Source organism: Balaenoptera musculus, chromosome 7, assembly GCF_009873245.2.
Source record: "Balaenoptera musculus isolate JJ_BM4_2016_0621 chromosome 7, mBalMus1.pri.v3, whole genome shotgun sequence".
NCBI lineage: Eukaryota > Metazoa > Chordata > Mammalia > Artiodactyla > Balaenopteridae > Balaenoptera > Balaenoptera musculus.
In genome coordinates, this window is record NC_045791.1 from 60,112,300 (window position 1) to 60,133,768 (window position 21,469).

General features: G+C 37.9%; 1 protein-coding gene across 7 annotated transcripts in view; it reads right to left on the reverse strand.

Annotated features, from left to right (window-relative positions):
• Nucleotides 1–21,469, reverse strand: part of ZNF385B (zinc finger protein 385B) — a 146,058-nt gene that overhangs the window by 69,647 nt on the left and 54,942 nt on the right. For 6 of the 7 annotated variants that reach the window (XR_005020692.1, XM_036858813.1, XM_036858812.1 and 3 more), the window contains exon 2: nt 12,845–12,990. Coding sequence is in view for 5 of the 7 variants with exons in the window: in XM_036858812.1 (XP_036714707.1) it covers nt 12,845–12,990 (146 nt within the window). In the remaining 2 variants the exon portion in view is untranslated. Of the gene's footprint in view, nt 1–12,844; nt 12,991–21,469 lie in introns of those variants that run through there. The other variant, XM_036858815.1, reaches the window with a different exon arrangement.

The window sequence follows — 21,469 nt, forward strand, 5'->3', positions numbered from 1 at the left end:
CATACAAATAACCAAAGACTACTTGCTGATGCTTATGAATGTAGTTTATAAAAATTATTGGTGCTAAGTCTCCAAATCTAAGTAGTGATAAATTTTCCTATTTTCTGGGAAATGGGCTAAAAAAATGTTACAAGGGCTTTCTAAGAGACTAGGGAAGTAATGAGCTTTCTTGATTTAAAAATCAATACACCTGCTGAACAGCCAAATGCATTAACTGACATCCTTTCAAAACCATTCTGTCAAAGCTAAGTTTGAAAGGCTGTTCAGTAACTAATCAGATATATCCTGATGCTGAGGCAAAACAGGTCCGTGACACAAATTAAAAAGAAAACCCCACTAGGCAGGAAGAATTGCAAAATCGGAAATCTGGACCTGTTTGGATGTATTCTTCATGCTGTAAAGCAAAGTAGAAATGAAGTGTTTTTTCCCCAAACAGAGGACAACACATTCCTTAGTCTTGCACTCAGAAGAAACCTGACAGGTGAGGACTAAAAGGCTCAATGCAAGGGGGCAAATCTGGAATGCTCCAATCCTAAGCATTGTGGGCTCTCCCATGCCACACTCTCATGACACAGCGGTACAATGTCAGAGATTGTCTACATTTTCAAACTGTTTTTTATTTGTTTTGAGTTTCAGAACCTTCCCCCCAACTCTACCCCCAAACAGAATCCTAACTGGAAATTCAATATAATAAAACGCTGAAAACAGGTCTGGTTAAAGCACGTGGGTCAGGTTCCAGTCTCACCAGCCTGATTTTAGTCCAACTTCCTCACATGAAAGTGAGAAAAGATACGGAGAGTTTTAGTAACTTGCTTGAGCCTCTTCAGCTAAGACCAGAACCCAGATCTCCTGCTGTGGTTGCCAGATTGGCAAATAAAAATCTTTTTTTTTTTTAACATAAATATGTGTCAAATATTACATAGGATGTTCTTATAATAAAACTGATTTGTTGTTTATCTGAAATTCAACTTTAACTGGGCATCTTGCATTTTATCTGTGCCCTTCCCCCATCCCCATTCAAGGATGTCACTGCTCTCCCAACATTGATTCTACTGGTCCTCCTTTTTCTTGCAGGCTTACCTGTCACACTTAACATTTTAGGACTTTAATTAGGAAAGTGGTCCCTGAGTGGTTTTGCGGACAGGTGATATCAAAACCATTTTATGTTATATATTCACCTTGCTATTGCCTTTTTTTATGGATGTATATGTGTATACATATCAACTCTTCTCAGCAAAAAAACATTTCTGGTTCAACTCTGCCTTTTTATTATACAAAATATACCATACTTGTAAAATAAAATAAAGAGCTTTAATAAAGTGCCTTCCTCTGCTCTCTGGGGTGATAACTACTTTATTGAATAAGGCTCTGTTAATGGTACAGCTTGACATTTAACATTTATTCATTTGATTTATAATTATTTTTACGTGATTGCAAGGAGGCTATAGTTCAAACCAAAAGTCGTTTAAACTGAACTGCTTTCCTCTCTTTTGAATTTGTAAGGAAATCTAGTCACTTCTGGGTAAAACTGTTTTATCCACCAAACTGATTTCAAATATACACAAAGCCCTTTCTGTCCCTGTATGTTCTAAGCAATATATATATATATATATATATATATATATATATATATGAGAAAAGTGAATATAGCAAATGAAATCATCAAATTAAAAATGTGCCCAGTTTGCTTATATTTTGGCCATGGATATGACATTAATATTTCCTAATCAAACAATGGAGAAAAACCTACATGAATCACATAGCAAGTTGTCATGAAACACAAAATCCCTAGTAATGTTCATGAAGTCTCATGAAGCAAAAATCATTTGTATTTATAATCTACCTACTCCATTTGAAGACTTTCAGAAACATTTCTGAATTATTCTGTTTTCCATTCTAAAATTCAATCTCAGGATGCTGGTTTCAAAGTGTTCCCAACACTCATTTGAAAATTTTTATTCACCCTTCTGTCTCCCCCAACGTCTAACACTTACTAAAATGGGACAAATACTTAATATCTAACAGCATGAGAAGTTGATATGTCACTTTGTTTAAAGGATAATTAGTCAGGAATCACCACATTTCTGCCTCACAACAGAACAATATCACAATAACAATTGTTGACACTTATCAAACCACTGAAGTCCGAGTGGCCTCCTGAAGCTGGGGTTAAAAGCTGACCTCTGGAAATCAATCATGTTCTCGGCAGAGAAGAATATTTCAGTGATATAAAAGCTGAAATGGAGACTATAATCTTTTGTGATTACCCTCGAGGCTGAAGCAAATGCAAAAAGGAAAGTCTATGAATTGCTGATAATTTCCTTTGATGACTGATTCCCAGGAAATTCTGATATTACTCTTGCTCTGTAACAAAATTGATGGTTCCCCAGAAGTGCAGCTTCAAAGAACTCCACATCTGGGCGTCACAATGCTTCTTCAGAAGCTACTCACCCATTAAAGGGGCAGGGCCTGTGAGGTGGCAGCTCTCCCTCAGAAGACAATGGAAGGTCTGATTGCACAAGGATTGATGAGCTATGTGCCACAGGCTTTTTCTAGAAAGTTCTTTTATGAAGGAACTAAGTTAAAATGTATCTGTTTTAAACCTTTTTTCCCCCCACAGAAGTCTAAAGATTGATTATTTCTCTGCTGTTCCTAATAGCTATGGAACTACGAATATCTTGGCTTGTATATTTTTAAAGTTTTACTTAGGCTGATGTTTGTATTCTAATAAAAAAATAGTTTTCATACATATGTACATATCATTAAGGTCTATATAATATTTGGGGATAGACTATAAAACTACTAATCTTTTTTCAGGAAGCATCGAATTTACAGTTAGATGTCACACTGAATTTACAGTTAGGTGTTACTGCACAGGTTAAGTGGGTTTTTCTTGTATGATTGGCAATTTAAGTTCAGAAAAAAAGAAGGAGGTAGGGTGAAGAGAGATCTGTAACAGTCAAAAGTCCAAAGAATTTTTAGAATAGATTTCCCTTATCAGTACATGAAGGAAAAATGAATATGTTGACTACTTTGAGTTTAAAATATTTTTTTAAATTGCCATTTTAACTAATGTCAGTTTGATTAACAAATAACATGAGAATAAAGGTTCTATGTTTGGAAGTCAACGGTGTTTTAAAAATATAGCAGAACACATCTTTGTGTTTTAGGTGTCAATGACAATGTGTCATAGGTACACAGCTTTCGGGTTCAAAATACCTTCATACATAGCCTTCAAAGTCTAAATATTATTGAAAGTAAATGGAGAAAAAAGGAATCCAAACAAACCAGTTGTGGTTATTCCCAGCCTCCACTCAATATACCCTCTCCCCGACCCTGCTCAAGATTCATTATCCCTCTGCATTGTTTTCAGGCAGTCAGGTGATTCTGATCTTTAGGTATGCACTACTATTATCTCATTCAAGGTAACACAAATTGAGCACCTGCTTAGCGCCAGACATGACTTCTTTAAACTGACTGTAAATTTCTTAAACTTAAGAACGAGGTCTTAGCCGTATCCTTAGCATCTACCTTGATTAGGATTGCTCTAATGCAAAACGCCAGCCCCAGTGATAAACATAACTTGGTTTACTTAAGGTAATTGGTTAGGAAGATGAGATCAAAGAGATAGAAATATTAATAAAAATATTAATATTATTTATAAGAATAGAGCTTTTCTGTTTAGGAATCATTTCATAAACATTATCTCATTTGAAATTCATGGGTATTTTAAGTTATTAAAAATAGGATGGTGATATGTTATATTGTTTTTTTCCACAGATACTAAATTCTAGAAATTTTCTAAATATTCAGTCATATCCTTAATTCTCCATAAACATTATAAACTCAAATTTTCATGATGTAGTAATATAGACTAGGAAGGTATTATCACCCTAGTTTTAAAATGAGGAAAGTGGAGCTAAGTGATTTTCTCAAGACCAAAGAAAACGAGTCCAGCTGTAGTCTTCTGACTCTTGTCAAGTGCTCTTCCCCATGTAATGAAGTAGATGGCTCTTCCCTCTTCGCCCTTCCACTCAGGTTCCTGCTTCGCAGGGTGGCATGAAGCAGAGTGCAGGCCAGATAGGACTGTTAGAGGCTTACTTTGGAACAACTCAAGCAGCCTTATTTCTCAGATCAGAGGGAACGCTCCAAGTGGCTTTTTGGAAGGAAGTTGTGTATAACTGATGAATGAGTGACTGACTGAATGAATGAATGCCACCACCCCCTTTAGAAGGTAAGTACTTCAAAAGTTGAAACTTAAGTATATACCATGTGATAGTGGCTATTGGTAATCATTTTAGCATCTAATAGCTTCAGCTCATTTTGGGAAATGGAAATTTTGTGGGTTTGATTATCATGACAATAAACCATTTTACACATAGATCCAGACTAATTGTTGTTTTAATTGTTGGAGACTTTCTGTACATTTCTAATTATTTGTAAATCATAAGCCTGTGAAAGAGATCACATATATTTCTTACTACACCTCTCAGATCTTCACTTGGCTCTAGAAACTGTTCATAATAAGAGAAAACAAGTATGAGCCTGACAAGACACATCTATCTTCTAAATATAGTGCAAGCCTGATATTAGGAGCCACAGAGATTTATTGGGTACTTAAGAAAATATGCCCCACACGAATAACCTGTGAGAAATACACACATTTAAATTCAGGATACAGTAGGGTGGAGACCAGCTCTTGCTTCTCTGATATTTAGCTTTTTTTTCCTTTTCAGTGGCAGAGCTGTCTATTGGAAGAAATGAGAAGACTGGATTATATTCTACAACCTTCTGATCTGCAAAAAGGGTACAACAATGACACACGTAGCCTATTTCATATGTGGATGTGTTGAAAGAATTAATTGTAGAATGTCTTTAAAATATGCTAAAGCCCTCTGATACTAGAATTCCATGAAAATAAGGTATTATTCATATAAATTATGTTCTTTCATATTATTTCAAGCATCAGAACATAAAAAGGAAGGTAAGAAAACCTAAATTGACAGCTAAATCTGTGAAAAAAAGTGTTTTTCCAAGATCCCTACTGAGCTCCGCAAAGATGTTGAAACTTCACAGATTGCTAAATAGCACTCCAATTCATCTTTAGCACCCTCGATGGCAATTATAAAAATAAAGGAACTGGAATATTCCAAAACATGTTTTTCCCTCCCCCAAAGAGATTTGAGACCTAATTCTGAATACAAGAATCTAGAGGGAGTTAAAAAAAAATGGTCTGTGCTATTGCATGGGTTCCCAAGCTTTGATAAAGGTTTCTCAGGGAACACTACCATCAATTAATGTTTATAGAGCAACCAATTTAGAAATACCTTTTCTGGGCTGGAGGGAATGTTTTGTACAATAATATTTTGCCACATTTCATATTTATTAAGCTCTCCGACTTTACCACAGGCATAAAGAGCCTTGGTCACTGAGACAAGCTAAGAACAAGGTTGTTGTTGGTTTCTTCTTCCTTTAATTAACTGGAGATTTGTTAAAAATAAGATACATTTTTAAAGAAGAGGGACTGACACACACTTTTTCCAAGCTGACTCTACTCTTAAAAAATGCTGACCTGGGACAGCGCCAAGACTGAAGACCTGTCTTGCCAGAATATCTGATGTGGCCTCCAAGTACACATAATCCTTGAAACTCTAGCACTGAAGATGAGGTCCCAGAGCCATGTGAGGTTAAGACTAGGACGATGAAAGGGACACGCAAGAGGACATAGCATGGTGGGACAATGGGTGCCTCTTTTCACAGGCTCCTGAAACCTTGTGTTCCCTTACCCCTTAAAGGTCCATCAAAGTCTTAATCTGATGTTTCTTGGCAGCTTTGATCAACTGAATTGACTATTTATTATAAGCAGAATCCTCTGTTATCTTATGGTGAATTATACAAGAGGAAGAAGTAATTTCTATCAGACAGTGAGCAGCTTCTGCCTTATTCACTATAACTCCTCCTTAGCACAATGACTGGCACATGTAGACATTCAGTAAGTGGTTGTGAATGCATTCCTTTTCCTAGATAACCTGAACAAATAATTTCTTTAAGGACAGAGAACACATATGACCACATATTATATAAGCATACTTGTGTATATATACATACCATATCAATAATATCTACATATTCTAAAAGGGTTTCAAGAGTGAGTAAAGGGATATTTGAACAGTCTTTAGTAGATAAATCTTGGGATTTTTTTGAATAAGGCAGGGGACGTGAATTAAGCTTAAAAAGGACATATTTGTGGTCTGAAGAGTCGAGGAGGACAATAATACTGAAGATCACTACATAGTTTGTTCTCCTTCCAGTGGTCATGTTTACATATTTTTTCTCTCTGCCATGTTCAATAGTGATGTAAAAATTTCCAGACAGTAATCTATGCTTAAATATCTGTACAAAAATCTTCTACAGTTTTGTAGCACATTTCAAAGAGTTCCTATAACCACTGTTTTTTCTAATGATCTGGAGAGTGTTGCTGTTGACTTATCTAAATCCAATAATAGGCTGTCATCCTCCCCTCTTCCAGTAAATTTGAGTAACTGTGGAAAGTTTCAACTTGGCATATTTCTTTAGAACATATGAAAGAATATGACCCATTGAAATATTTTAAGCATATCATGAAAATAAAATTCGACCATATTCTCTTTTTTATTTGACTGGGACAAATGTGTCATTTCAAGTACTGGACATACTACTGTCCTACGAAATATGGGACATATAACATTTTATAACAGGAAAGCATTACTAGAGTAAAAAAGAAGACTCAAATGGCAAAAATTCACTTTGGATTGTATTAGCAGAGGTAAGGTATTTAATTTAAATAAAATTAAAGAAAAATTTAAATAAAAGAAAAATAGGTATTTAAATGTTTAAATAAGGACTTCATTAAATTAATAAACATATTAAAAGCAGGTGAAACACTGAATGTTCTAGCTTACTTCAAGTTTCCTTAGAGTAACATCTCATGAGAAACATGGCATGAATTAGCAGCAAAGTGAATGTGATTTTGATTCCCTATTTCTTTATTTTGGACCTCCTTGATAAATATATTATTATTTCTACTACAAGAAAGAAAATTTTTATATAGTCATTGATATCACCAAACTATGAATAACCCAGAATCTCAAAGAGTCTAGAATGATAAAATAAATGGTAAACACGTCTCTTTCCACAGCTTGTCATGGATGATTCAAAGAATCATATAGCAATTTGGGACTTTATACTTCAGAAATTATCTTTATTCTGCTCCACATATTTGTTCATGTGTCAGGAAAAAAATAATTTTAAGGTAGGTAATAAAAATCAGATTATTTTTCACAAAAAAAAGATCACTGAGCCTCTTGCAATAAAGCATCAAAGACCTCCATTGTGCTTGTGCTTTCCTGGAGCAGTTGCAAAAACATGGCAGGACTCACAAAGGCATTTGAAATAAATAGGCATGGAAACTACTGCCAAGCAGCAGAGAAACTGACAGGTGACTGTGGTCTTGAGTGGCTCTTGATTATAGCTACAGCTCTGGAGAGTCACACAAATATATCTGTCCATGTATCTAATATGTGGCTGTTAAAAAGAAACTAGATCTTCTAATCATCACATACAATATATAGGTTGCATACATGTCTTAGTCTGCTTGACCTGCCATAACAAAATACTATGGACTTGGTGGCTTAAACAACAGAAATAAATTTATCACAGTTTTGGAGGCTGGAAGTCCAAGATCAGGGGTGCCAGCATAGTCAGGTTATGGTGAGAGCTCTCTTTCTGGCTTGCAGATGACTTCCTTCTCACTATGTCCTCACATGGTAGATAAAGGAAAAGCTCTCTGGGGTCTCTCCTTATAAGGGCATTAATCACATTACAAGGGCACCACCTGCAAGACCTCATCTAACCCTAATTACCTCTCAAAGGCCCCATTTCTAAATATTATCACTCACGTGTTAGGGCTTCAATATATGAATTTGGGGAGGAGGGAACATTCAGTCCATAACAGCATGTGTGTGAGTATGCCTTCTAAATGGACCTATTTTATCATATTAAGTTGACACAATCCATCGTGTTAAGTATGCAATTCATTTGAATTTTGAAGAAGTCTCTTATTAAGGAGAACCAAGTATTAGACAGGTATTAAACACCAAGTATTATCCAGGTAAAATGAAGATAAAAATGGAATCCACAGTAAAGGAAATGGAAGATTCTAATTCTAATAGGGAGAAACAATTATATATATTTTGGCAGCTACCAAACATCATGTACAAAAATTAAAGGATGACCATGGAGCAGTTGGCAAACTGAAGTAAAGTGAACAACAAAATAATGAAAATAGCTCTATTGGGATACAAAAAATTCATTCTTTCTGGCCTTTCTTGAACACTATAAAGTTCAGTAACTATTTTCACTTTGCCTATATTTCTTGGTTTTAATTATCTTGCCTTTTCTAGCCTATTTATTCTATTTCCTACAAGTTTCTTGGGCACTGGGGTATTTTTGTTTTATTTATTTTGTTTATCTCCTTCCCCAAACCCAGTACTGTTTAGTCCATATATTATGTTTTCAATAACATTCAGTAATTAATAACTTTGATTTTAAACTAAATGCTCCTAAGATTAGGGCCTAGGATAAGGAATGCAGTTGATACTTGCAGAGTTTCCATACCATCCACACAGAGAAAGCCAGAACTATAGCTGGAGAAAAGTTTATAACTAATTATTGCCTTTAGACTAAAAAAGGATGACAATTCTCAGGAAATTAAAAGTAAACACCTGCTCTTATCACCTTGCACGTAAGGCTCAGAAATGCCGCAATTCCCTTTGCTGGATGGGGGACCATGAACATTGAAAACCAAGGATCTAGAGCCCTTTCTCTGTCCTTTTCTCCCTTCCTTCCTTCAAAACAGTTTTATTGAGCACCTATGCCAGACACCAAGCATACAAAGATAAACAAGATAGAGCCCTTGTTCTCAAGGATCTGACGTCCCAGTGAAGATAGATGGATAATCAGGGAGAATATGATGTCATCAGGAGGTACTTTGGAAATACAGAGGATGGGCACTTAAGTCAGACTGCAAGGGTCACAGAAAGTTTCCTGTGAAGGAGGTGATCTCTAGGTTGGGCCCTGAAGGATAAATAAATGAAGGTGGGGTGGCGTGGTAGAAGTAAGCATCAGTGAGTTGCCAGGCAGAGAAGCCTATTAAACTTTAGATATAAGGGTCAAGATCTTTAAATTTGCAGACTTAACGTCCTCATTCTCCAGACACGCATCCTTGACACACAGCCCATCATAAAATATCAGTGATCCAAACCCCATTTTCCCTAGTATGTCTCCTCAGAACTCTGCTTGAACAGTGTCTTGAATTTTTTGCTTATTCTCACCTATAAACACTGAGAGATTTTGTCTTATGGAGTAAAAGGCAAGATAGCCACTAAATGAGCACTGTGAAGCATATCTCTTCACTGCATACAATTTAGTATAGAACAGGCACCTATTTGCTTTGGAATATGACAGAATCCCATTTCATTCTTGCTATGTTTCTCATGTAACATTATCATACTCTGCTATAAAAATAGGAAGAAACCATTACTTTATATATATATTTTAAATCCAAAGAAAATAGCAAAACTTGGAACTTCCAAAGCTTTCAGCTATGGTCTCAAGAGTACAGTGTTCATTCTTCTGATAATGGTTATGAGTTAAAATATATTTCTTATATTTACTAATATTAGCCTTGATTAAAAATGAAGTGATTATGGTAGCATTCACGTTGGTTTTCAAAGAGCACACAGACTACTGAGTAGAATATACTTTTAAAATTTGCTAACAAGAGTATGCATGTACATGTTTAATGGTTGTTGTGGGGGTGATTGTTGATTTTTATGGAACTGTTATACTTTTTTACATAGCTCTGTATATTGCTATTTTTCATTTAACATTAACATTACTTGAAGAGCAATTTGTCCACATTTAAAAATACTAATTTTAATAATTGTAAAATATTCTACTGTATGTAATTAACCGTCTCTCTGTTGTTGATTCCAAATTTATGCCATTAAAGTTGATGTTGGGATGAAAAAAAAAATTTGCTAACAAGAAATTATAACTGTTTTTAAAATACATTCCACATTCAAAAAATCCTTTCCTCTTTCCACTTAATGATTCTGCTGAAAATTATCTACCATCCTGCCAGAAAAGAGCACAAAAGATTTCTGATTGAGCTTTGTTCACACTGAATGAGGTGGGAGGTGACACGGACCAAAAGAGCCAAGGACACAGAAGAGCTGGAACATCAGTTCTGAAGTTAGAAGATTCTAATTCAAGACTCAGTTCTTCCTTTACTAACGCTTTTTCCTCATGTAGACAATAGGAATAATAACCGTGGTCGATTAAAATGTTCTAAGGTCTGAGTCCTTTGAAGAATGTAAAACATCACAAAATACAATAATCTAGTATAATTATTAGTAGTAATGTAAAAGTATTTTCCTAGGAAAATGTGGACAGTGACTTTTATGAAATTGCCCAGGAAATCTGTTGGGTGAGTTAGACACTGGAATGGAAAAGTCCATAGGAAAAGGGTTAGAGTAATTGAAACTGCAAATCAGTGAAAAATCATGGGTAATCCAATGATCCCATAAATTCATTTTTTTGCAAGATGATAGAGGGTCCCACTTGCAATGACTTAATTTTTAATGCATTACCAGAAGGACTCTGTATCCAATAAATGCCTTGGATATAATATAGAGAGAATAAAATGACTATATCATGCAGTTCATTGCTATATTCTTCACTTTCAAGAAAAAAAAATTTTCATTTGAAAATTACAAGTTTATTTGCCTCTAAGAAGAAAAAACAATGAACATCTCTTAGAATTATTCCTTGGATTTTCTCAAATACATCATATGATTAATTGCTATATAGAATAAACAAACAAAAAAGGCAAGTTAGTACATCTGTAAGCCCTATACAACATTAAAAAGCCATTATGAGACTAGACTATCTTTTTAAAAAGAACTTATAAAGATATTCTTTCCATTTCTGTTTTACAGCCCTTAAGAACAAAGAAGTATATATAAGACATTTAGAAATTCTCTAAAAGTGACTTAGAGAATAGCGCTAATCAGAAGATCACAGTTGTAAAAAGACAACAGTGATTGGTTTCCTATTGGATATGTACATAACATACATCTAGAAGGGGCTGGAAGGACGTATACCAGCTGCTGAGGGTGCTTTCCTCTAGGGAAGGGAGTAAGTGTGTCTGCAGGGGCAGGGAATGGTGACTTTGACATTTTGCTTTGAATGCTAATGTTTTATTTGAATTTTTGAAATAAGTATTACTCGTGTTAAAAACAAAATACAGAGAGGTGAACCACAGTAGGAGACATTTATGCTTACCCACGTCATCAGTACTGCTTCCTGACAGTGACTGGACTCCTGCAGTGGCTATAAATGCTGTCTTCCAAATGTACATTAATCAAAATACAAAGACCTAGTAAATGTTTTCAGAAGTATAGCTTAATTCAATCATGTCTGGAATGTATCACCCATGTTTAGATAGAGGACAGAATAAGCATGCTTGAGTTCAAGTTCTCTAAAATGGCACGATGTGTTGCTTTGGCATGGTCACTCCTGATGGATTAATGTGACCAGGACAGGCGTGATTTATCTTACTGAGTTGTTCCACTGCACTAGAAATGCTGCTCACCTTTTCAGGCCTTTTAAAAAAAAACTGTGTGACTTGTGTCTGAAAAAGCCCAAGAAGACGAAAACATTCAACCGTTTACTTGCCAAGTCGAGGCCAGTGCTCTTTAAAAAGTTGGCTGTTCCCCTACCCTCCAATTACCTTACAATGCCTAAGCCACAACAGAAGGCATGTCAGCACATTTTATTTACAACCCTTGAGGAAAAATCCTCTTGATGTTTTCACTTCATACAGAAGATACGTTTGCAGAAGGAAATATTTGGCAGTACTTCAGACGTTCCCTGTCTGGTAATGCAATTCTTTTTCTTGATTATGGTAGCTTCTATAATGCTGTATCATTCATGTAGACCATCAGACCCCAACTGACTGTATTTATTGACTGAACCGACATAATTTATGCAGTCATCTGAACTGGTTAACCTTTTCTTTTACTATAAGCTTAGAATCTAGCTATGGACTGATTTTAGGCTGAATTCTATTGTTGAAAGATGTCATGTTCCACTTGGCATACCTACAAAGTTGTCTTTCATTCAAACAGAAGAAGGTCAGCTGACCTGAATGAAGAACATTGGTAATTATAGGTAATTCACTAATATTTATCATGTGGTTTAAAGGGAATGTCAAAGTATGCAGACAAGTAACGTGTAGATCTAAAATGAATTTTTTCCTTTTACTAATAGAATCGGATTCACATAATCTACAATAGCCTCCAAATAAGAATTCTGTTTGTGTAAGAGTCTTTATCTAAAAAATCTCCCAAATAAAAATGTACCCAGGAAGATGAAACATACACTTTCTTTTTCTTTCTACTAGTAGGGAAAAATCAGTGTGGCTTGATACCTCTAAATTGTGTTCTTGAGCATGTGAACAGCATCCCAGAAAAGATACGGGTTCTCAAGCCATTGAAAAGTCTATCAAAATTGCACAAAGCAACAGGTGAAAAGTCGCCTGTGGAAATACTTATAAAATAAATATGCTGGTTATTGTTTGGACTAACTCTCACGGGTGAAGCATTATCTTTCATAATGTAAACCAATATATGGTCTAAAACTACACACTTTGGAATGAGGCTATGTCTATTGCCTATTCACAATTGTAATGAAAGAAAGAGATTGAGGAGGAGACAAATAAAATAAAAATGCATTTACTCACTGTGTTAAAATTTGGAAACAGCCCAACAGCAGCAGAATTACTGTCTACTGGAAAAGACATAAATGGTTTGATATCCAGTGAAGGCTGCATCATCAGGGTAGGTGTGCGCACAAGAGCAGGAAGGGTAGTAGAGTGGCATGTACTGCCTGCCAAGAACAAAACAAAAATGAATTCAATCTCTTGCTCACATCCATCTCCCTCCCCAACTTACAATGCAAAAACAAGACTGCTGAGCTGCAACCTGCAAGCAAGAGAGTTATGCTGGGAGTCAGCAAATGGCACAGGAGGAGAAAATACACTTAAAAAGGGTCTTCTTGCTCAATGTCTAAGACAGGGATACAGAATGTGTCCCTATGGCAAAGGTCAAGGGCTGCTCAGACTCTGCTGAGATACACAGTACACAGATCCTGCTGGCAGGTGAGGCAGAATATCACCCTCTTGTTCAATCATTATTACTAGCCAAAAATGTAGGAGAGAGGAGGGGAGGAGCCTCTTGAAGCTGGATGCAATTTACTATTCACAATTATTGAATGGCTAGTTGGAGCATTTTATGCAAATCAGAGATCATTATAGGGTTTTTACCAGGGGAAGAAACCCTGGACTCTTATAGTTGCTGTCCAATCCCAGGAAAGTTATCACTCAAACAATTTGTTCTCTTAAAAAAACAAACAGAAAGTTGCCCTTAGTCTGGACACTGGAGAGTTAGAGAATCTAAAAGGGGTGATTATAATCAGGGTAGAGGCAGGGTTTTGGGGGACAGGGAGGAGTTGGAACCAAATTCTTGACTTCAACTTTTATTTCTAATGAGCCTTGTATTATTTTAGCGACTATCCTTTTAACAATTTTATTAAGCTGTCTTTACATATCCGGTGTAACCTGCCTGTAGGAGATTTAAAACACTCCTCTCCAGGGTAACATGCATTTTTCTCTAGCCTATAAGCTCTACATACTGCAGATAAGTAATCGCTGCTGCAGGTGGCTCTCCAGGAGACAGGCTCTGATATGCCCCTTTTAAACAAAATACAACAGGCATATTGAGATAAAATTCACCTACTTGAAGTGTACAGTTCAATGATTTTCAGCATATTCAGTGTTGTGCAACCAGGACCACAAGCAATATTAGATTTTCATGATCCCTAAAAGAAACTCCATACCCACTGGCAGACACCCCCAATTCTTCCCAACACCTCCAGCTCTTGGTAACCACTAGTCTACTTTCTGTCTCTACAGATATGTCTGTTCTGGACATTTCATTTAAATGAAATCATACAATATGAAGTCTTTTGTGACTGTTTTCTTTTACTTGGCATGTTTTTAAGGCACCTCCGTGTTGTAGCATGTATCAGAATTTCATTTCTTTTTAAAGCTGAATAATATTCCATTGTAGATGTACAATTTTTGGCTTATTTATTCATCAGTTGAGTGGCATTTGGGTTGTTTCCACTTTTTGGCCATTATGAATAATGCTGCTATGAACATTCGTTTCTAAGTTTTTGTGTGGCGACATGTTTTTAGTTCTCTTGCATATATACCTAAGAGTGGAACTGGGGATTGTTAGGTCATATGGTAGTCATATGGTTTAACCTTTTGAGAACTTCCAGACTGTTTTCCAAAATGGCTAAACCATTTTACATTACCACCAGCAGTGTATGAAGGTTCCAATTCCTCCTGACATGCCTATATAGGACCACAAATAATTATAAGCCTAAAATCCCCTGCTGGCTTCAAGGAGAAATGAACAGTATGGGAAAATGTTCTGACTATTAAAATTTCCACCAGTCTTCTTTCACGGTGTCCCAGAATAGTTAAAATTTCTATTTCAATGATATATTTTTTGGTAATGAATTTCCTTAATAAACTCTGCATAATATTTCAAATCATTCCAGAACATTACTGGCAGTAGTGTTTAATGGACTGTCATACCTCATTTACATTGATCCTAAAAACTGAAAAAAGAGAAGGGCATCTGAAGCATTTATCTGTAATGGCAAGTCTTTAGGTCAGCCCGTCCATTAGGGAATATAGAGTAGGACTCAGCAAAAGAGAATCAGCCAAAAGTGTAGGTCAAACAGAATTTTTTTTTTTTTTCTGATGCCAAAGTAAATACTCTGATCTCAGCCTGGCATTCACATAACCACCCTGCATTTAATTACACATTATTCTTCTAACATTGCTAACTTCAGAGCTTGTAGGTCCAAGATGATATATTATATCAATATGTCAAATGTTACAGAGGCATTTACTAAAATATTTATCTTAAAAGCTTTGCTTCAAAATCTTAGCTAAGGGACTTCCCTGGTGACGCAGTGGTTAAGAATCTGCCTGCCACTGCAGGGGACACGGGTTTTATCCCTGGTCCGGGAAGATCCCACATGCTGTGGAGCAACTAAGCCCATGCACCACAACTACTAAGCCTGCACTCTAGAGCCCGTGAGCCACAGCTACTGAGCCTGCGTGCCACAACTACTGAAGCCCACGTGCCTAGAGCCCATGCTCCGCAACAAGAGAAGCCACCGCAATGAGAAGCCTGCACACCGCAACGAAGAGTAGCCCCCGCTCACTGCAACTAGAGAAAGTCTGCGTGCAGCAACGAAGACCCAACGCAGCCAAAAAAAGAAAAAATAAAATCTTAGCTAAGGGGCTTCCCTGGTGGCGCAGTGGTTGAGAATCTGCCTGCCAATGCAGGGGACACGGGTTCGAGCCTTGGTCTGGGAAGATCCCACATGCCATGGAGCAGCTAGGCCCGTGAGCCACAATTACTGAGCCTGCGCCTCTGGAGCCTGTGCTCCGCAACAAGAGAGGCCGCAATAGTGAAAGGCCCGCGCACCGCGATGAAGAGTGGCCCCCACTTGCCGCGACTGGAGAAAGCCCTCGCACGGAAACGAAGACCCAACACAGCCATAAATAAATAAATAAATAAATAAAAATTGTATAACTTAAAAAAAAAAAATCTTAGCTAAATTGAAAAACAGGTATTTCTTATATTAGACCAATGGCCTTTTACTATTTACAATTATTATAATTGTCAAAAGTCTACAGTATAAAAGCATACAGTATACTTAAAGCTGCCTGTTAAAAAAGAAACAAAAGGCCTAAAATGGGGTCACTTGTGCTAACCTAACTGCAGTTACAACCTAGGAATGTAATCTGACTCAGGAATGTTATCCTAACCAGTTAATGTGGAATTTTCTGGTCAGCACCAACGAGGCAATTGGTCATGTTAGCCCTCTCCATCCCCCAAAGGAAGAGGAAGTAATCTGCCACACAGACCCCTTCTGTCCCCCATAGATAGGTTACCTAAGCCTGAAATAATCCTTTTTGTTTACGACTTTCTTGTCTTGCCTTTAAGAATCTTCCCTTTCTGTAGCCCTGCTCACTGGAGGGGATGCTGCTTGATCCATGAATCGTTCAATAAGGCCGATAAGATCTTTAAATTTTACTCAGTTGAATTTTGTCTTTTAACATTTCTGATGAACAAATGTATAATTATTTTGCCATTGTAGGTATCCCAAAGGGAAGCAAAATTCTTTCTCTAAGCCCACAATGGTGGCTCTGATAACATTGTAACACATGGCCCTGGAGAGTCTGCAAGAGTCACTTTGTACTAACAAACTCAAATCAAATAGAATGCAACATGGAACTTGACAAACAGATTGCTCCATCAACAAAGGTCAGAATGTACAGTGATCCCCCTTACCCAATCAAATCTCTAGGCTAATAAAGACAGGGCTTGACAACTACTTAGCTGCCACCCTTCATTAGCATAAAAACGTAGCAGCTGTTTACCATTTCAGTAGCATTTTAATGACAGACAATTTGCCAAGTAAAACACAGATTGTTTTAAAGTAGTGGTAGATCTTCTGAATAAATATAAATTATGGGGGGAGACCCTTCAAGATGGCGGAAGAGTAAGACGTGGAGATCACCTTCCTCCCCACAAATACATCAGAAATACATCTACATGTGGAACAACTCCTACAGAACACCTACTGAACGCTGGCAGAAGAACTCAGACCTCCCAAAAAGCAAGAAACTCCCCACGTACCTGGGGAGGGCAAAAGAAAAAAGAAAAAACAGAGACAAAAGAATACGGACGGGACCTGCACCAGTGGGAGGGAGCTGTGAAGGAGGAAAGGTTTCCACACACTAGGAAGCCCCTTCGTGGGCAGAGACGGGGGGTGGGTGGGGGGGAAGCTTCAGAGCCACGGGGGAGAGCGCAACAACAGGGGTGCGGAGGGCGGGCAAAGCAGAGAGATTCCCGCACAGAGGATCGGTGCCGACCAGCACTCACCAGCCCGAGAGGCTTGTCTGCTCACCCACCCGGGCGGGTGGGGGCTGGGAGCTGAGGCTCCGGCTTCGGAGGTCGGATCCCAGGAAGAGAACAGGTGTTGGCTGTGTGAACACAGCCTGAAGGGGGCTAGTGCACCACAGCTAGCCGGGAGGGAGTCTGAGAAAAAGTCTGGAACTGCTGAAGCGGCAAGAGATCATTGTTTCCGGCTGTGTGAGGCGAGGGGATTCAGAGCACCGCCTAAATGAGCTCCACAGACGGGCGCAAGCTGCGGCTATCAGCATGGACACCAGAGACAGGCATGAAATGCTAAGGCTGCTGCTACAGCCACCAAGAAGCCTGTGTGTGAGCACAGGTCACTATCCACACACCTCCCTCCTGGGAGCCGGTGCAGCCCGCCACTGCCAGGGTCCCGTGATTCAGGGACAACTTCCCCGGGAAAACACACGGCGCACCTCAGGCTGGTGCAACGTTTTGCTGGCCTCTGCTGCTGCAGGCTCGCCCCGCACTCTGTCCCCCTCCCTCCCTCCGGCCTGAGTGAGCCAGAGCCCCCGAATCAGCTGCTCCTTTAACCCCATCCTGTCTGAGCAATGAACAGACACCCTCAGGTGACCTACACGCAGAGGCGGGGCCAAATCCAAAGCTGAACCCCAGGAGCTGTGAGAACAAAGAAGAGAAAGGGAAATCTCTCCCAGCAGCCTCAGGAGCAGCGGATTAAATCTCCACAATCAACTTGCACCTGCATCTGTGATCTACCCTGCATCTGTGGAATACCTGAATAGACAACGAATCATCCCAAAATTGAGGCGGTGTACTTTGGGAGCAACAATATATATTTTCCTTTTTCTCTTTTTGTGAGAGTGTATGTGTATGCTTCCTTGGGTGATTTTGTCTGTATAGCTGTGCTTTTACCATTTGTCCTAGGGTTCTGTCTGTCCGTTTTTTTTTTTTTTTTAGTATAGTTTTTAGCGCTTGTTATCACTGGTGGATTTGTGTTTTGGTTTGGTTGCTCTCTTCTTTCTTTCTATATTTTTTTCTTTTTAATTACTTTTTAATTTTTAATAATTATTTTTTATGTTAATAACTTTATTTTATTTATTTATTTATGTAATTTTTCTTTCCTACTTGCTTTTTTCTCCCTTTTCTTCTGATCCATGTGGCTGACAGGGTCTTGGTGCTCCGGCCAGGTGTCAGGCCTGTGCTTCTGAGGTGGAAGAGCCGAGTTCAGGACATTGGTTCAGCAGAGGCCTCCCAGCTCCATGTAATATCAAACAGCAAAAGCTCTCCCAGAGTTCTCCATCTCAACGCTAAGACCCAGCTCCACTCAACGACCAGCAAGCCACAGTGCTGGACACCCTATGCCAAACAACTAGCAAGACAGGAACACAGCCCCACCCATTAGCAGAGAGGCTGCCTAAATTCATAATAAGGTCACAGACACCCCAAAACATACCACCGGACGTGGTCCTGCCCACCAGAAAGACAAGATCCAGCCTCATCCACCAGAACACAGGCACCAGTCCCCTCCACCAGGAAGCCTACACAATCCACTGAACCAACCTCACGCACTGGGGGCAGACACCAAAAACAATGGAAACTACGAACCCGCAGCCTGTGAAGAGGAGACCCCAAACACAGTAAGTTAAGCAAAATGAGAAGACAGAGAAACACACAGCAGATGAAGGAGCAAGGTAAAAACCCACCAGAGCAAACAAATGAAGAGGAAATAGGCAGTCTACCTGAAAAAGAATTCAGAGTAATGATAGTCAAGATGATCCAAAATCTTGGAAATAGAATGGAGAAAATACAAGAAACGTTTAACAAGGACCTAGAAGAACTAAAGAGCAAACAAACAATGGTGAACAACACAATGAATGAAATTAAAAATTCTCTAGAAGGAATCAATAGCAGAATAACTGAGGCAGAAGTGCAGATAAGTGACCTGGAAGATAAAATAGTGGAAATAACTACTGCAGAGCAGAGTAAAGAAAAAAGAATGAAAAGAATTGGGGACAGTCTCAAAGACCTCTGGGACAATATTAAATGCACCACACCAACACTTGAATTATAAGGGGTCCCAGAAGAAGAAAAGAAAAAGAAAGGGACTGAGAAAATATTTGAAGAGTTATCATTGAAAACTTCCCTAATATGGGAAAGGAAATAGTTAATCAAGTCTAGGAAGCGCAGAGAGTCCCATAGAGGATAAATCCAAGGAGAAACATGCCAAGACACATATTAATCAAACTATCAAAAATTAAATACAAAGACAAAATATTAAAAGCAGCAAGGGAAAAACAACAAAGAACATAGAAGGGAATCCCCATGAGGTTAACAGCTGATCTTTCAGCAGAAACTCTGCAAGCCAGAAGGGAGTGGCAGCACATATTGAAAGTGATGAAAGAGAAAAACCTACAACCAAGATTACTCCACCCAGCAAGGATCTCATTCAGATTCGACAGAGAAATTAAAACCTTTACAGGCAAGCAAAAGCTCAGAGAAATCAGCACCACCAAACCAGCTCTACAACAAATGCTAAAGGAACTTCTCTAGGCAGGAAACACAAGAGAAGGAAAAGACCTACAATAACAAACCCCAAACAATTAAGAAATGGTAATAGGAACATACATATTGATAATTACCTTAAATGTAAATGGATTAAATGCTCCAACCGAAAGACATAGACTGGCTGAACGGATACAAAAACAAGACCCGTATATATGTTGTCTACAAGAGACCCACATACAGACTGAAAGTGAGAGGATGGAAAACGATATTCCATGCAAATGGAAATCAAAAGAAAGCTGGAGTAGCAATTCTCATATCAGACAAAATAGACTTTAAAATAAAGACTATTACAAGAGACAAAGAAGGACACTACATAATGATCAAGGGATTAATCCAAGAAGAAGACAAAACAATTGTAAATATTTATGCACCCAACATAGGAGCACCTCAAAACATAAGGCAAATGCTAACATCCATAAAAGGGGAAATCGACAGTAACACAATCATAGTAGGGTACTTTAACATCCCACTTTCACCAATAGACAGATCATCCAAAATGAAAATAAATAAGGAAACACAAGCTTTAAATGATACATTAAACAAGATGGACCTAATTGATATTTATAGGACATTCCATCCAAAAACAACAGAATACACTTTCTTCTCAAGTGCTCATGGAACATTCTGCAGGATAGATCATATCTTGGGTCACAAATCAAGCCTTGGTCAATTTAAGAAAATTGAAATCTTGTCAAGTATCTTTTCCGACCACAGCGCTATGACACTAGATATCAATTACAGGAACAAATCTGCGAAAAATACAAACACATAGAGGCTAAACAATACACTACTTAATAACCAAGAGATCACTGAAGAAATCAAAGAGGAAATCAAAAAATACCTAGAAACAAATGACAATGAAAACACGACGACCCAAAACCTATGGGATGCAGCAAAAGCAGTTCTAAGAGGGAAGTTTATAGCAATACAGTCCTACCTCAAGAAACAAGAAACACCTCAAATAAACAACCTAACCTTACACCTAAAGCAATTAGAGAAAGAAGAACAAAAAACCCCCAAAGTTAGCAGAAGGAAAGATATCATAAAGATCAGATCAGAAATAAATGAAAAAGAAATGAAGGAAACAATAGCAAAGATCAATAAAACTAAAAGCTGATTCTTTGAGAAGATAAACAAAATTGAAAACCCATTAGCCAGACTCATCAAAAAAAAGGGAAAAGACTCAAATCAATAGAATTAGAAATGAAAAAGGAGAAGTAACCACTGTCACTGCAGAAATACAAAGGATTATGAGAGATTACTACAAGCAATTATATGCCAATACAATGGACAACCTGGAAGAAATGGACAAATTCTTAGAAAAGCACAACCTTCCAAGACTGAACCAGGAAGAAATAGAAAATATAAACAGACCAATCACAAGCACTGAAATTCAGACTGTGATTAAAAATCTTCCAACAAACAAAAGCCCAGGACCAGATGGCTTCACAGGCGAATTCTAGCAAACATTTAGAGAAGAGCTAACACCTATCCTTCTCAAACTCTTCCAAAATATAGCAGAGGGAGAAACCCTCCCAAACTCATTCTACAAGAGCACCATCACACTGATACCAAAACCTGACAAAGATGTCACAAAGAAAGAAAACTACAGGCCAATATCACTGATGAACATAGATGCAAAAATCCTCAACAAAATACTAGCAAACAGAATCCAACAGCACATTAAAAGGATCATACACCATGATTAAGTGGGGTTTATCCCAGTAATTCAAAGATTCTTCAATATACACAAATCAGTCAATGTGATACAC